This window comes from Camelus dromedarius, chromosome 1 (genome assembly GCF_036321535.1).
Source record: "Camelus dromedarius isolate mCamDro1 chromosome 1, mCamDro1.pat, whole genome shotgun sequence".
Taxonomy (NCBI): Eukaryota; Metazoa; Chordata; class Mammalia; order Artiodactyla; family Camelidae; genus Camelus; species Camelus dromedarius.
The window spans coordinates 119783399-119800977 of record NC_087436.1 but is presented as its reverse complement, the minus strand read 5'-3'; the positions used below and the strand labels follow the sequence as shown (position 1 = coordinate 119800977).

Genomic DNA, 17579 nt, shown 5'->3' with positions numbered 1-17579 from the left:
CTGCTTATCCTTATCTTAAAATCATAACAGCTCTACTGTGGAGTGGATACAAACCGCACCTAAGGCCCCTAGATGCTCCACGAGCACCCATGTTCTGTGTGCTTGCCCTGTAGCTTCTGGCTCTGCCCACTGAACTTCCCCTGCCCGGGCTTGGACAGGGGGTTGGGGTGCATGGGTGGCATCCACGGGGGCCTCCAGGGCGAGGAAGCAGGACCAGATGTGGCTCTGTGTGTGTATCAAGTCCCCACGGCCTTGCAAGGAGAGGGGCTTGGAGGTGGGGGGGCAGCGGCCGTGGGGTGAGCTGGGAAGCACTGCTGGGACCCCCTGAGGATGGAGAGGCAGAAGGGGAGCAAGGCTGAGGGGACAGAGAGAGGGGGACAGATGTGAGAGCCGTCCTGGACATTGGATCCAGGTGGTGATGGACAGTGTTCTGATCTGAATGGTGGCACCAAAAAGACCTGTCCACGTCCTACCCCAAAGACCGTGCGGGACCTTGTCTGGAAAAGAGGTCTTTGGGCCTCACCCCACCCCTCCCTCCCACCCCATCCTGCACTGATTCAGAGGGGCCCAGCAGCTGAGCGGAGAACACGGCCCACAGGAAAAGGGGCAGAGTGCTGGACCACTGGAGGCGGCCAGGGAAAGACAGTCCGGACACGCAGCCCATGAATTGCAGGACATTTAAAAATGCATTCACCTCAGGTTTCAGGGAGTCATTTCCAGAATGAAAATTCCATACCTGTCATTAAAAATGTATCTACTATGATCACACAAGAGAATTCTTGGGGGGCTTGCTGCAAGTCCAATACGTGTGTCTTTAATAACCGCATTTAACACGGGTCCTCCAGGCACGGGCACTGTGCACCTCCCTCCACGTGTGCCTGAAACGGCAGAGGGCTGGGTGGTGTCCCGACAAACGACCAATGGCAATCTTTCCACTTCTAAACAAACTCGTTCAAGTCCCAGAACAGAAAGGTCATGAGCAGATGATGCTGGCGAGAGAAAAATGCCGTTGGTAATTAAACACGGAAACTGCCCACCCTCACCAGGAATCGAAGGCGTGCAAATGAAATGGCACGGCTGCCCCTTTGGGCCGGTAGGTTAGCAAGCTGGAGAAAAGTCATCAGCCTGAAGCCGGCCAGGAGGCAGGGCCCAGGTGGAGGGTCGGGTTCCCCATGAAAAAGAATTTGGCGCTGCAGCCCGCCAGCTGTAAATCTGCTCAGGCCGTCTGGCTCTGTAACGGAGCTCCCAGAGCTCCTTCCCGGGGACCAAATGGAAAGGAAACCCACAGGCCTAAATTTCTTACGGCAGCAGCAGGGCTCAGGAATAGAATGAATCAATCTAAAGGGCAAGTGCACGGCCGTAAAAAGATGGTGATGCAGACCATGGTACGACACAGAATAACCAGAAACATGCTGTAGTGTGAAAGAAAGAAGATGCAAGACTTTATTCTGTGTCTAACTGTATAAGGACTCGGCATAAGAGAGAGAAGATAAACAAAGAAAGTAATTGCGCCCGACGGGTGGGGGTGTGGGTGAACTTTTTTGAAATGACTAATGCATTTGTATGTATTTTTAATAAAGGAGAGGAAGCGTCTGAGTAAAAAAGACAGTGATGAGAAAGGAATGTGGAAAATTAAAATCTGTTGATTTGCTTTGGAGAAAAACTAAATTTAGACTGTGTACTATTCTAGGGATGGTCTGTGCGTGATCTCCTTCAGTCCTCCCAAGCTCCCATCCAGGGGTATTTTAGCCCCATTTTACAGACAAGGAGACTGAGGCTCTCGGGAGGAAAAGGAGGCCCTGTGAAGCAGCTCTGAGGTGGGTGGTTGGCTCTGTGGCTTTCCCACTGCTTTTGAAGAGTTCTGCGTCTGGAGGCCTGGTCTCCATGCGGTAGGGCCGGCCACGGTCACTCCCACCCCCACTCCCAGTCCCCAGGAGGACTTGCAGTAAATTGTAACTACATCCAGAAACTCTGTCTGTATAAGCACAGATTACACCGGGAAGGATTTTTCACTATTCAAACAATATTTTTGACATCCTTGCTTCCTCCGCCTCCGGCCGTGCTGAGACGTGGCGGGCGGGAGGGGTCGGGCACTGTCACTCTTGGTAGATCAGCAAGTGCTCATGAAGACCCGGGCTGACAGCAGGAGTCAGGGAATGAGTTAGTCGAGGAATTCTCCTGGGATGAAGAAAAGACGCGAGTGCCTCTCCACCTTGCGGTCAGGGGACCTGTCCTCGGACCACCCGCCCAGCGAGAGGGAGCCCTCCGGGGGTCGGCCCACCCGTAAGCAGTTCTCCAAGGCGAGTCCTCAGAGGGCAGCCGATGAGATTTCCCTGGGACTTTAAGGCTCACACCACTTTCCACTCTCCTCCCAAACAGTGAAGGTCCTTACCCAACCCTGGAGGGGCATTTTCAAAAGCAATCTCCTTAGTGGATGAGTTGCTTCAAGGCACAAGATTAAAATCTACCAACATTTAAAGAAATGGGGGGTCGTGGCAGGAAACCATCTGTCAGAGACTCCTTTTCCTGAGGCTAGCGATGGACCTGGAAAGCAGGCTGGTGAGTCAGGGAGGTGCACCCACAGCTGAGGGGGGCTGCCTGGAAAAGAAGCGAAGGAAAACTCACGGCCCAGTCCCCACACCCGGCCTCGTCGGCACCAGGGCCCCCAGACCGGCCGGCCCAAGGCGACAACCGCTCCTCACCCAGCAAAGAAAGGACCCGATTCCATGCTCACTTCAGCAAATTCCCAAAGCATCACGGAAATTCCTCAGTAAGAACCAGCAGAATGAACCAAGCCCCTGCACTAAAACCAAAGCCAAAAGCCAAAAATAATTCAACTCCAGGTGGTTGCACACAACTGAGGAGTCCTGATCAGCCCGTCTCTGTGCTGTCTAGTGGGTTTCACATAGAAAAGTGAATTAATTATTACTAGAGAAACACGTCTTGGAAAGCAAAACAGTTCAACACCCAGAGAAGGTGGCAGTGGCAGGCGGTACCCGGAGAACACAGCATCCTCGCCTGGGAGAAGCTCTGAAACCACAGCCCAAGATGCTGGGAACCTTCCTTCCCCCTTCCCGGGTGAGCAGATGTAAACACTGACGATGATAATAACCAAAATGGTTTCTCAAAGCCTCCTTCTCTCCTCATTTAAAACATCAAAGCGTCTGCCTAACGCCCTTGGACTGAATTCACATTTCACATATAAAGAGATAGCGCCCGTTGTCAGCGGGTTATTTATTGACCGAGCTCTCCGGCTGAGCCAGGAAGCAAGAAAGACGCCCGGACCGTGAGGATAATCGGCGCGTTTGGTGGACTCCAGGAGCCGCGACGGAAGCTCAGAGCACAAGCAGAGGGAATTGTGCGCTGACCTGAATTCACAATGCAAACCCCCTTCCCCCTGAGGGAGGAAAAGAGCAAGGGGAAAAGAACACAAGAAGAAAGGGAAGAAGCTTTCTGAACGGTTGTCTGTTCAGCGCGGCCTGTGCACACTGACAAAGCTCTTAATTAGCCTTCAACTTCTTCTCTAAGCATTTTCTGGCCAAAGAAAAGTTTCAAGGCCTCCAATTCACAGGGGTTGCTCCAGCAGGGCCCTGGGATCTCAGCCTCCAGCCTCAGAGACGCGCAGGTGCATGAGGAGAATGGCCCATCCTTGGGCAGACTTACCGCCACAGAGAACTTTCCAGAACCTTCCCCATGTCTGCATGGTAATACTTCGTCAGGATCAGAATCACCTGTGGCGACAACAAAGACAAAGGCAGAAATCAGTGGGTTTCAAGGTTCCCCAAGAGGATACATCGGTACTCCTCTCACCCTCTCCAACATCAGCTGCCCGGGCCCCTCTCACTTGGTAATTCTGGGAGCCCCGGCCACCTCGCAGCAGAGCACGCAGACACGGCACTGGTTAACGCTCCAAAAACTTGCTCTGCTCTGCACAATGGCTTTGGGAACATCCCAGCCCTGTGAGGTCCACCTAGTAGCGGCTGTTCCATAGGGATCATTCAAACTCAGCCCTGGACAATCTCAAACTGTAGTCAAAGGGATGCCAAGGAAGTGATCCTGGGGAGCACAGAATGCACTGGGCTCTGAACCCACCGGCGCCCTTGAGAACAACCAGCAGCCGGCCAGAAAGAGCTGCTGGGGCTGCTCGGGAGACAAGAGCAGCCCGGGAAGTACGTGCTGGCGTTACACTCCCCGGATGGCGGCTGATGGCAGGGCCAGTGACAGCGGGATGGGAAGACAGACGAGGACAGCGGGGACAGATGGAGGGGGTCCGTAAATCGTCGATGGCACACACACGTTTTGTCGTTGCTAAACTATTCACCACACACCCTGGGCCCTACTTAATAAAGCGTTTTCATTTCCTGCCTGTGCAGGAGATGCAACTGTTTACCAAAATGAAAATAAATGTGGTTAAGAGCACCCAAAATTCTCCCCCCAAAAACGTACGAACAAAAACAAGGATCAGACTCTGGTGGAGAAAAGAGCGCTGTCCCCAATTACTCCATGAGCCACTGCATTTTCACATACATCAAATTTCATTTCACTCACTGCCAGTCCCTGTTAGCTGCTCCCAAGATCCCCGTTGCCATGGGAACCCCGGGAGGTAAAATGGGAACACCCCCTGGTCCCCAGCGGGGCCATTAGGCCCGTTAATTTGGGGTCACCGCACTGGCCATCTCCAAGTTTGGGTTCCTCCTCACGAGCAGGACTTCCGCTGCTCTGCGTCTTTGGGGTATAGCTGCCGCCAGCAGTTCAGCTGGTTTCTTTCCCTGGCGATTAAAGCGGGGAAGATAGGAGGAGAGGATGTCAAGCGAGACGGGACGGTGTGTGTTTTAGAAGCAGCTATGATTAAAAAGAAAACCCGAGGTCTCTTCAATGGAGGCACGATCAGCCTGCCTTGCTCGGGAACAAAGCGATTTTCTCCTGCCAGGCTCTCAGGCTGCCCGAGTCAAGCGGGAATCCTCTGAAGACTGGGGGTGGCAGCAGAGTGACAGGGCCTGGGCTCGTAGGAGACAAGCGTAGTTTTAACCTATTGATTTATATTTTATAGTGTTGCTGTTCCCAGAGGGGATTTCGAGAAGCCGGAGTGTGACAGCTGGAAGGGACCTCAAAGTCTGTTTAATCCGGTCCCCTCCAGGGTGAAATCCTCAACCCCACATCCTTCTCAAGCACCTGCCATCTGGGCTCTGCTGGCACACCTGGAGGGGCGGGGGGCTCACCCCCACTGCGGCGCTCGGGCCCCTCCGTGGGGCGAGTTCAGCCTCCTGGTAACTTCTGCCCCTGGGTACTGTTTCTACAGGTGTGGACGATCACTGAGCAGGACTGGCTCCCCCTCCCACCCCTTCTGGGCGAGAGTCCCCAGTTACACCCACCCCTTTCATTCTAAGCTCCAGCCATTCCTGGCCATTGCACAAGCTTTTCTTCATCTTGGGACCCTCTTCCCCCACCACCTCTAACTCCTTGGTTAAACCCTACTCAGATCTCAGTCTATTTGACGCCGCCTCCAGAAAGTCTCCCAGGCCCCTCCCAGGGATTCACTGTCTCCTCGAGTTCCTTCTGACCCTGCACTTTCGGCCCCACTGAGAGTTTGGGATCCCGAGGCCAGGACCCAGGTCGTGCTTGCCCAGGGCTGATACAGGAGCCACCCACATGGTCAGCCTGGCGGATGGACAGAGCAGGGCACCCCAGTCTCTGCAGTTGGCAGCAGGAAGGACCCCTTTGTTCTGGGGTCAGACCCTTCAAGCCCCATGTACCTCAATTTCTGGATCTGATGAGGAAATAACACTCAGCGTCCTCCGGGAGGGTGAGGATGAAGTTCTACCCCATCCCTGCCCTGCACACACCCTTGTTATCACCCACTGAGGCCACTGACCTGGGGGCACAGGCAAACAAGGTTCAGCCACACCCACTCCACCCCCAGGAACCAACGAGGCCACATGTGTTATTGCCTCCATTCAGCAGATGAAGAAACTAAAGCAGAGAAAGCTTAAATACTGTGCCAGAACGACTTGTCCAGTAAGCAGGCGAGCTGGCGTGTCACCCCAGACTGTGACTTCAGAGCTCAGGCTCTTAACGGCCAGGCAGGTTTGGAAGTGAAATATCCCAGGAACTATTTTTACAGCAACTGGTATGTTACCGCAGCTCTGGGGTGCTTTGATCTGGGTGGGAGAAAAACCCGGAATGTGGGCTGGGGCTTCTGTGTCCTGGCTGTTGCCAAGGGTCTCCCCCCACCCAGAGGCTGCCTGAGCCCACAGCCCCCCAGAGTCCTTAGGGATGGTGGGGAGCATCCAAGGAAAAGACAAGGATTTCAGCTGCCCCTGCCCAAGGGAGGACAGGTCACACTGTCCCTGGTCACCCCCATGTCCCGTTTTCTCACTTCTGGTCCTCCGGGCCTTGGGGCTGGGCAGGCTCCTGGTGGGGGTGCCGGGCACCTACGCTGTGCCAACTCAGCACATTAAGAACATCAGCTCACCAGATCTTTCATGGCCCCATAGGGAGGGGCCGATACTGTTGTTCCCATTTTACTGATGAAGAAACCGAGGCACAAAGCTGTCCAGTGACCTGGCTGACACTGTACATGGCAGGAAAGGGGCCTCCTGTCGCCAATCCAGAGCTTCCACTGGCTCCATTTTCAGCCCCACCCTGACTTCTCTGTGGTGCCTGCCTTCCAGGCATAGGATGTGCAGATGCCCCTGGCTCCCTGGCTGCACCCTCAGCCAGGTCCAGCCCAGCAGCCCTCCACCCTGACAGGCCAGGCCGTGACCCCAGAGGAGCCAGGCTCTCTGGATTTCCCCAGACCTGCCTGTCCCTGAGGCTGCTGGGCTGGACGCTCTGTGATGGCAGGGCTGAGTTCTACTCTGATCCACCCTAAATTCCCAGAGCTCAGCACAGAGCAAAGTTCGCCAATGTCTGTTGAGTGAGTGAACGAGTGAATGAGTCGGTGAGTAAGTGAATGAACAGCCCTGCACAGGAGGGAGCAGCCAGGACCCGTCCTTCAGGCCAAGGCACAGCCAAGCCCGCCACCAGGTGCCTGCGGCCCCCCGAGAGCCCCTCCGCCTGGACCGCCCTGCCTCTGACCCCAGTGACACCACCCAGGGCTGTGAGACACGCCCTGTCCTTGAAGCCCAAGACTCACTCAGGCCATGCCCATCCTAGCCCTCAGGCTCAGGAACCGGTGGGTGTGAGACCCCACTTCCTTTCCCAGCGAGAGCCCAACCTGGCAGCCGGGCTGGTGGGCCGGCATCAACCTGTGCAGACACCTGGGCCCTGTGCTCAGGGGCCCCTGCCCTGGGTTTAATGCTCTGCTGTCATCGTAATTCATTAAAAAGTCTGAACAAGGGCCCCAATTTTTGTTATGAACTGGACCCTGTGAATATCGTAGCTGGTCCCCAGGCGGCTGTCCACTCCTCTGATGTTCCTGAGTTTCAGTGCCCCACTGGCCCCCCTGATGCATGGGAGAGAGCCTGTCTGTTGAACACCCAGTTCCACTCCGTCTTCCTGGTCAGGGAAGCAAGGAAGGAAGGCCAAGGAAGGAGGCCCATGTGGGCATCAGATGGAAAACCTGAACCCATGGGAACCTGGGACAGTTTCACCCAGTGCCTCACACTAGAAATGGAGAAAGGGCTCAGCGGGGCAGACCCCAGTCCCCAGAGAGCCCCGTCCAGGGCCCAGCCACCACACCCACTGCCCCTTGAGTTATTCCAGGGACGGGCCAGGTGGACCGCACCAGCCTGCTCCCTCAGTACAGGCTGGCCGAGGGCTCGCTCCTTAACAAGAAAAGGAAACCCTGGCGTCCACGCTCAGCTCAAGGAGAGACCCTTGGGTGGGCAGCGGAGCCCCCACCCCCATCACCAGCAGCCTGTCTCCTGCCTCCACTCCACAATTCCTTTCCAAACCCAGTGGTGAGTCATTCAACACGCTCTTCTCTCTTCTCTCCAATGAGCTTGTTAGATTCTCTTTGCAACAGGCGTGGGGCCTGGGTCTCAAAGCTCCTAGAACGGGCTTATGGTAACAGCCTGGTAGCTGGAGGAAGCCACGCCCACCAGCTGAGAACCCCGATGTGTCATTAACAGATCTGTCACTCTGAGGGGAGGCTGGTTTGGGGCAAGTCTCGGCGCCCAGGGCTGACGGAGGCCAATGGCACGCAGTGAACACCCCACCTGCAGACAGCGGTCACTGTTTCCGTTTCCCTATCAGGTCCCACTGGTGCTGCTGACAGCTTCTCAGACGGATTAAAACAAGACAATGTGGGTGCAGAGCAGTGGGACAACCCTGGCGGGTCAGTTAAACCCTCTGAGCCTCAGTTTCCTCATCTGTGAGATGAGGCTGATTCACATAGACATCACTGGGCTGCTGGGAGGGTGATGTCCATCCACATGAATTTATACCAGAAATCAGGGCACAGAAGTGGGAGCTAAGGCCCTGCCCCCTGAGCGGCCATTGGCATGTTTTGAGATCAGCTTTTTCTATAATCCTGGGTCAGATTCACAAGAACATCACCACTGATGGGAAGTCAGTGGCGCCTCTTCCCCTCAGGCGGCATTCAGCCAGGTCGGAGTCAGCACGGCGTTGCCGACCAGAGGCATGGGCTCCTGCAGGGACCGGGTGCTGAGCTGGGAGCTGGTTCAACCCTGGCGCCTGCGTGGGTTTCACCAAGTTTGCCATTAGGGGAGCTCAGAGCTGCCACCTAAAATGTGCCCCTCTTGGGACAAGAAACACCCAGATCACCTCCAATTTAGGGCCCTGACCTTCAAAACAGCCAGCGGGAAAGGACTTTGAAGCAGCCTTACACTTGTGTGCCTTCCAAGAGCTCAAGAATAATCAGAAAAAAATAACACATATTCAGGCTCAACTCCGTTGTCAGTCAATAAGCCCGTAACACCAAACAAAAACAAAAACAAAAACAAAAACAAAAACAAAAAAAATCGTGGGGGAAGGCAGCAAGAACTCCGGGCTAATTGTGAACTCTGAAATCAACTTCCCAACAGAAAAAGGGAAAATTTAGAGTTGGCCTGTGAGGACCTAGAAGGCCCGCCTATGTCACTGATATCCTCCAGGCCAAGCAGGGCAGGGCCAGCTACAGCGTGGTCTAGTCTGGAGCCTTGCTGCTCCCAGTGGGGTCTGGTCCGGCCACACAGGCTCCCCAGGAGCTCCTAGAAATTCAGAACCTGGGTGAGGCCCCACCCTAGACCTGCTGAGAATCTGTGTTTTAACCTTTGAGAAGCTGCACTGGCAGGTCCCCACCCTTAAAAAGTCCTGGGGCCCCACTTGCTCAACTACATGAGAAGCTGCATCTCCTTGTATCACTCAAGAGGGCTCTGTCCTCTCCATCCTCATGCTGCTGACCTGTTCCTACTGACCTGGCAGCAAACACACACCATACTCAGGTACGTGCTCACTGCCATGATTTTCAGTCACCCCAGGGCCTTTGCATATGCTGATATCTGTACTTAGAACGCTCCTCTGCCCCTCTGTACTGTCTGCCTCTTGCTATTGAGTGAATTAATTAACTGAAAATAGGCTCCAAAAAGGCAAGACCATCTCCTGGTGTGGCCTTTCCCCACCCCCACCTCACCAGTCCACTTGTCCAGCTGTGAAAGTTGACTGTGGAATGTGTATGACTTTCTATCATATTGGAACACCAGAACTCGTGGGTTTAGGAGCCCACCTTGGGACTGAGGCCAGAAAGGGGAAGGATCCATCCCAGGGCCATGTGGCAGACATGCCACCTGGCAGAACCCTCCTCCTGCGTCTGCATAGTGGTATACTGCCCCTCATAGGAGAGATGCTGAGGGTGGGAAGGAGGGCAGGGGCTTTCCCCAAAACATCCGGTGATGACAGTAATAACAGCAAATGCTTATACAGCACTCACTCCACACCTTACATGCACCAAATGCCTCATGACAGATGAACAAACCGAGAAACAGAAAGAACACAATGGCCCCAAGATCATAACAGCTTGTCCATGGTGGGCCTTGGATGAGAGAACAAGTAAAACATATCAGGAATCATATGTTAGGAAGAAAAAAAGGGAGGTCAAAAAAGAAGGCAGAGAATAAGATTTTTTTATGGTGACTTCGAGTATTCATTCAACAAACAGTCTAATCTCTCAACTTGCCAGGCATGTAGATCCATAGAGAGAAAGCCAGCCAGCATCCCCAGGGCCTGTTGACAGTGACATTCCCTCTGCACATAAGCTTCCAGGATGCTCACAAGAGCACTGCCAAGGTGTAGGTATGTGTTTCACTCTCTGTAAACACACGTTCATGTGCAGAAAGGGTTACATGCAATCCACGCTCAGGGATCTCCACATAAGATTTTATGGAGAGACTGCTGATACACCCACACACCAAGGATGCTTCCTGTACTAAGCTTGGAGCTAAAGGCACCCTCCTGGGAGAGCCTTTGTGGAGGCCTGATCCAGCCAAGGCATCTTACACCCTGTTCCAGAAAGGATGAGCATCTCAGAGAGGCCATGGGGGTCTTGCTGGGCCCCAGCGGGGGCTGGTGTAGCAGGAGCTGCCTGTGGTATAGAATGCCTTGGCTTGTTACATCTGCCCCACTGCTGGTTATGCCCCAGCGCCTGCGCAAACCCTGTGTGCCTTTGAGTCTCAGTTTACTCATCTAAAAAATGGAGGGAAAGTCCCTGCTCCACCTTCCCTCACCTCACTGAAAGGGGACAGTGTATCAAAGGATGGATATCAAAGGATTTTAAAACCTGTACCACGCTGTCCCGGGAGGAAGGCTGATCATCAAGACACAAGATGATGTCATTGCCTGAAAAATCACCCAAATGCTCACAGTGAATTGGGAACTTGAGCAGTTTCATGAGAGACACCACCTGTTCTCAGAAGACGCCCTCCAGGGGCCCCAGAGGGGTCTGGACGCAGCCCAGTTACATGTAACGAGGCGCACAGTCCCCTGCAGAGGGAACATGGGTTCTCAGTGAGGGTCCCTTGCTCTGGGCAAAGAGGCTGACCCACAGCTGGTGGTGAGGAAAGCAAGGATGTGAGGGTGACCCTCCCGCGTGAAGCCCCGCTGGAGGACCCGGGGCTGCGGCCTCAGCCCGGCAGGGCCTCTGCGGGAGGGCAGCTGACTGGCTGGCCGCATGTGAGGCCCGTGGGCACCTCCTCACCTTGAGCCTCAGACCTGCCTCGTATCCCCCAGCGTGCTCGTCCGTCCTGGGGGGTGACACAGGGCTCGGCAGACTCCTCACCCAACAGCAGAGCTGTTCTTGGGCCTATGTCCTGAGGCTGGAGACCTCCTACCAGTCAAGCCCGGGTGGGCCCTGGGGTCCTCGTTATCCGCACTTGGGAAGATGTGAGTCCAGCGAGGTAAAGGCTGAACCACAACGGAGGGGAAGAGCCGCAGGCAGGAGGGGCGGGAACGGAACTGCTCACGAAGGAGCCTCGGACGCGCTGCGGCGAGGATACAGCACCAGCAGAACCACAGCCCATCCACCGTGGCCCGGCCACTCTGGGGAGCTGGGGAGCACTTCTCTGGAAGTCCCTGTGCACGTGGACTGATGGCTGTCCAAAGTCACTGCCCGAGATACTGTTAATAACATCTAAAGACCAGAAATAACCTGCAGGCCGGCCACTCGCCGGTGCATAGCCACCACGGGGACACCACGCAGCCGGTCCAGGTGGGGGGATGTGTCCGGGAGAAGGGGCAGGGGGCCGGGATGGCTGCTCAGGGAGAGGAGCCAGGGAAGAATAGTGCTGTGTTCCTTTTGAGTTAAAAATGGGAGAGGCAAAGCCACTGCACTGAGCACTTCAAAATGGTTAAATGATGAGTTTTATGCTACTCGAATTTTGCTTCGATTAAAAAAATGAGAAAGGGCAGCGGTAGAGCACGTGCCTCTCGTTGCACCAGGTCCTGGGTTCGATCCCCAGGACCCCCACTAAATAAATAAGTAAAACCAGTCACAACACTCCCCCCCCCCCAAAAAGAGGGGGATAACGCTCTATATCCATTTCCGCTTGAAGACGTGTGATGGCACGGTGGAGGGAAACATAAAAACCTTTTTAGTGTGGTGCCCTCTGTAGGGAGAGGGTGGCAGGAGGGACGGGGAGGTCTTCCCTGGACACCTCTCACTACCTGCAACCCTTTGAACCACCGGCTTTATCAGCCATTCCACCTCCAGCATCAGGGGCGTGTGTGAACATGTGTGTCACTGTGGGCCCCGAGGCCACTCCAGGGTGTGTCGCCTCCAATGAAGGATGCCCTCATGTCTGGCCACGGTCCTCCCTCCCACCCTCAAAACATGAGACAGATGCTCATTTTCATGCCAGTGCAGCTGGCATGCATGGTGGGCAAAGACTAGACCCTGAGGAAAGCATTCAGTTGGTGCTCAATAAATGTCCGCTTTCTTTCCCCCAGTGAAGGCCACTGAGAAATCCCTTCCTACCTCAGCCGGGCTGCCCAGGCCCTGAAGCAGCTCCCTCGGGGAAGCACCGTCCTTCCCACGTCCCAGATTAGAAGCTGAGGTGGGAGGGGACAGTGGCCACCCCAAAGGCGCACTCAAGAGACAGCAGAGCTGGAGGTTTGAGGCCAAGACTGTGGATCTTTCTAGAAGAGCCCCCTGTGGAGCTCTTCCCAGCCTGAGCAAGAGAGGAGGGGGCTTCCTGCTGACCCACAAGCCAGATGGACCGGCCAAAGCCCCAGGCCCCCAGGAAGGCCCCTGGGCTCGGCGCTGGGCGCCTCCACCCGGGATGAATCCCTCACAGGGAAGTCGGTTCCATTTAAGAGAAACCGACTCTGCGTTTATTCACCAGGGGGAGGGATCCTGCTAAGACCGCGGAGGGGAGAGAGAGGGAGCCCGTTAGGCTCAGAAGGCCACGTGGCGGGTGCTGCTTCTCCAAAGTCAGGCTCGGTCAATCCCACCAACGCGCTGCAGACCCCCAGGGCTGCCGGCTCAGGCCACCGGCCGGCGCTGACTCACTGCTGCCACCCCCCCACCACCACCACCACTCCGTGAAGCCCTCCCTGATGCTCCAGGCTGGCGGAATCCCACACGCCCTGGGAGCCTCCCTGGAGTTTCTCATGCCCACGTGGACCAAGGAAGTACTTGTCAAAGCTGTTGGCCTTCCGTCCACGGGGCAGATTCCCAAGGTGCCCGCAGCTGCCAGCTCTCCCTCCTGAGGCAGTGCCCCAGCCCCTGGCTCCAGGCGACTCCGCAGAGCCTGGAGGACTTCACGGGGGGAGGACCATGTTCCCAGAGCCCGAAGGGTCGGGTCTGAATCCTGTCTCCACAACGTCTGAGCCGTGTTCCCCTGGCCTCACCTCTTGGAGCCTCGAGTTCCTCACCTGTGACACGGAAGCGATGCTGCCGGCTTCCAGAGCTGGAGCGAAGACGCAGTGAGTCTGGCGGGGCGCAGTGAGCACGGCGCTCAGGCTCTGGGCTAGGGCTAGGGCGAGGCTTGTGGGCAGGGCCGGGGGAGGGTCTGGGATTAGAGTCAGTGTGAGGTTTAGGGTGGAGATTAGGCTTGGGGGTAGGGTTGGGTTTAAGGTTCGGGTACAAACAGGGTTACAGTAAGCGCTAAATGCAGGTTGGGGCTGGGCAGGAGTCGGCATGTGCTGTCTCCAGGAAGTACTGTTTTGTATCTCCTGGTCTGGCCAGTGCTTGTTTAGTGTGAGAAACATCATGTGTAGATGAGGTGTAGGTGAGATGCTGCTGTGTACACTGAAATACTCTGAGAAGTTTGTAAATCAACCCGTCAGCGGTCAGACCTACCTACTCACCACCATAGGCACATCTGGCCACCTCTGGGCCCATCCTTCTGCCTCCCCTGGCACAGACCCCTGTACCTCTCCACCTACAGGGCCAGCATAGCTGCCACCTCCTCCAGGAGGCCCTCCAGGATGTTTCCAGACTAGGTTGCTGGCTTTTGATGATACCCACTTTTCCCTTAGCAGGCATGCTCTTTGGGGGCTGGGCCCCATCCCCCCACCACCTGCTCTGCCCTGAATCCCAGCACTAGGGTGAGGCCCACTGCAGGGAAAGGTGCACCGCTGTGGAGCCGGCCCAGCCTGCATGTGAACCCTCACTGCTGTGTGGTGCCCTCCCGCTCTAGCATCACTTCCTTGTCTGCAACACTGGAGGACAACGGCCACACGTCTCCGAGCGGCTGAGCTGATGAAGTGTGATCACATGTGCAGAGGGCCTGGCACGCTGCCTGTCTCGACCAAGGAGGGCTGGACAAATGACCGTCCCTTCCCTCCTCAACAACCAGGGTGAGACAGAGGCCGGCCGCCCTCGATGATGCCATGCCTCGGGCTGAGTCACCGGCCCCAAATAGGGTCCCTTTCTTCCCACAAAGCCATGACCTCATCTGGCCATTCTGTCTTGGCTGCCAGGGCCCCGGCGGTGGCCCAGCTAGAGGAGCAGAAGTCGGAGCCGCCCAGCAAGCCCGCCTCACTCCATCTCGCTGGGGTGACCGTGCAGCCTCCCCCACTGCCCCCGACACTTAGGAAAGGCGAGAGCAACAGGCTACCGCTTCCAGGAGCAGGGGAGGCTCTGGGAAGAAAAGACAGCTTTCTGCAAATGCAGAAGGCAGATGACCCTTCAGAAAGTCCCTCGTTTCAGAAGCTTTTGCCAAGACGAGGCAATCTGAGGACAGCATTTTGAATCCAAGGGCAGGACAGCATGTGGGGGGTTGGGGAGGGCAGAGGAGGGTTTCTGACAAGGGTCTGGGGTGGGAGGGCATGCATTCCTCTCCCTTCCAGGAGGAATGATGTGGGTGCATAGAAAGAATGTTGGCCAAACAAGGCAGACGGGGCAGCATGGATCTGAGCACACACGCCCATCAGAACAGCAGCAACGGCGGGCTCCCTCCGCGTGATGGGAAGGCCCTGCCCAGGCGTCCCCAGGACGTGGGGGCCAGACACGGGCCGGGATGTAAGAAAAAAAGACGTTGGAGGCAAGAAAAAGAACAACTCACCGGAGCCGTGGACTTGAACCTGTGACCCCACCCACTAGTGGCCACGACCCCTTGTCCCTGGGAGAGACAGTAAGATGCAGGGTCCCCCAAAGCAGGGTCCTCGGGGGCTCTCCTGGCCCCTGTGGTGTCCATGCTGGCGGGACACTCATCACCCAGAGCAGCGGAAGTGCCGTCATCCGCAAAGGCACGTGTGGCCCCTAAAGTCCCCTAACCCCATTTCCTTACGCAGCTGCCCAGCCTCCTGGGGAGGCAGGTGTGGCTTTGAGACCAACATCTGGCCCACAGAGTCCACAGCACATGGGCAGCAGCCGTGTGCATCCCCTGCGTGCCTGAGCCAAGAAAACCTCCTCTTTATCCTCACTGGTCATTGAAATAATATTGATTTACTCTGTCCTGGGCCCTGTGCTAAGCACTTGACAGGCATCATCTGATTTAATCCTCCTCATAGCCCTGGTGGCTGGGAACCGCTTTGTCCCCATTTTGCAGGTGTGGAAGTTGAGGCACACGGAGCAGGGGTCTGCTTGCCCCAAGCCCAGTACTGTGATTCCACAATGTGGCCCCAAGGCCCCCGGGGGACTGGCTGGGAGAAAGGAGGCCCTTCGCCCCGGGCATCCCTCTGTGACCAAATGCCCATCCCCAGCTTTGGCCTCGGAGGTGCCCAATCCAATGCGTGCAGAGCTTCCCCCTCTGCAGTGGACGCCCGGGGCTCACGGCCCCCAGTGCTGCCCAAGGGCGATGCTCTCCCTGGCTCAGCGCTGTATGCTCCGTGCTGACAGGCTCTCCCTGGCCTTGGTGGGTCGGGCCGGGAGCCAGGCTGGGCTGGGGGCTGCCAGGGTAGCCGTAGCACCCCTCCCGTCCCAGCTTGCCATGACCCAGCCAGGTCCCCAGTAGACACTCGGCCCACGAGCTTTGCACTGGATGTTTTACAGTTCCAGTCTCGCCACTCCTCTGAAAGCCCTCGTCCAAACAAAAAGCTACATGAAGGTTGATTTATTCCCAAGGCCTCAAAACGACTGCACAGACTGACTCCAGGAGCATCCGGAGCCCGGTCTCCAGCCTCGCCTTTGTGTCAGCACATGTCAGGGGTTGGGGAATGAATGAGGGGACGAATGAACTAGTGCTGGCCAGGCAGAGGACGTGCCAATCAGGCAGGACCTGCCAATCAGGGAGGACCCACCCACCTTGAACTGGCCCCGCCCCTTCACACCTGGCCTGCAGGTTTATCCCACTCTTCTTGTCTTGGCCTTCAGCTTCCTGTTCCTGTAACATCCCTGGCCTCCCCCGTCCTCCTCCCCTAACCGGGCAGGCACACTTCCGCTCCTCCCAGGGACGCCCCGCAGGCCTGTCCATCTGGGAAGACTTCTGGAGCCCTCTGCCCACCTCCAGTGAAGGCTGGTGCCCCCGCTGGGCCCCGACAGACCCTGGATGTGATGGACTGAATGCTGCCCCCAAAGTATGTCCACCTGGAGCCTGTGTATGTGACCGTTTTTGGGAAAAGGGCCTTTGAGGATGTAACTGAAGATCGAGATGAGATCTTCCTGGATTATGTGAGGGCCTGAAACCCTGTGACAAGTGTCCTTATGAAGAAAAGGAGAGCTGACTCAGGGAGAAGGCCAAGGGAAGATGGAGGCAGAGATCAGGGTGACACGTCTACCAGCCAAGGAACCCCAAAGATGGCCGGCACACCCCCCTAGAGCTGGGAGAGGGGCCTGGAACAGAGCCTCCCCCTCAGCCTCAGAGGGAACTAGCCCTGCCGACCCTGCGATCTTGGACGTCTGGCCCCCGGCACGGGGAGAGAATACATTCCGGTTGTCCAACCACTCAGTGTGCAGTCATCTGTACGGTGGCCCTAGGACACTGACGCAGGCACAGGCATTTTCCAGACGAGGCCACTGAGGCTCAGCTTGTTGGAGGTGACAGCTGCGAACAGGCCGGGCTGGGGTCTCCACCGGGGGCTGCCTGACTCCACAGTTAGGCATTCGTCCCACCGCCCCAGGCGCCCCTTCAGAGGGGCCTCAGCCAGGAGGAGGAATTGGGAGGCTCCACACAGCAGCTCAGCCCCCAGGGGTCCCTACTCACCCCCTCCCCAGGGTCCCCCCAGGTTAATGGCAGGTTCCCCACCGTGGCTGGTGCCTGAACAGAGAGCTAGAGGGAGAAAGCCCGGCGCCCCCGCCAGCCAGCCGCCCTTCACAGGCACGAAGCCCAGTGTCCCAAAGAGAAGAGAGCTGAGAACCAAGTTTGAAAGGACCCCTATAAATCAAAATCAGTCGGCAGGAAATAAATGTAGGAACATTACTGATCTATGGAAAACGGCATTTTTACATCAAATCTGTTTAAGAGATAATGTGAATTTTAATAGGTGGGTCCTGGTAGACTTCTCCACCTCGGCTGTCCTTTAAAAATATCGTTTACTCTCCATTTCTCATGACCTGACATGACTGAATTTTAATTTCACTTTTCACTCCTTTTTAATAATCACTGTAAGTAAAAATTTTAATGAAATTGTGGGATTTTTTTCTTTTAGCCTTTGCTGTTCAAAACAATGCTTGTGTGTCAACCTGGAAGAGTTGGCGTTTTTCAGATCTGTTTATGGTAATAAAAGGTAATTGGATGAGCCGTGATGCTGCGGGGCCGCAC

The 17579-nt window shown here is 56.1% G+C and overlaps 1 protein-coding gene across 3 annotated transcripts in view; it reads right to left on the bottom strand.

Moving 5' to 3' along the window:
- Positions 1-17579, bottom strand: part of SORCS2 (sortilin related VPS10 domain containing receptor 2) — a 444959-nt gene that overhangs the window by 266742 nt on the left and 160638 nt on the right. For all 3 annotated transcript variants that reach the window (XM_031437870.2, XM_064488331.1, XM_064488336.1), the window contains exon 2: positions 3664-3731. In XM_031437870.2, coding sequence (XP_031293730.2) covers positions 3664-3731 — 68 coding nt within the window. The remainder of the gene's footprint in view (positions 1-3663; positions 3732-17579) is intronic.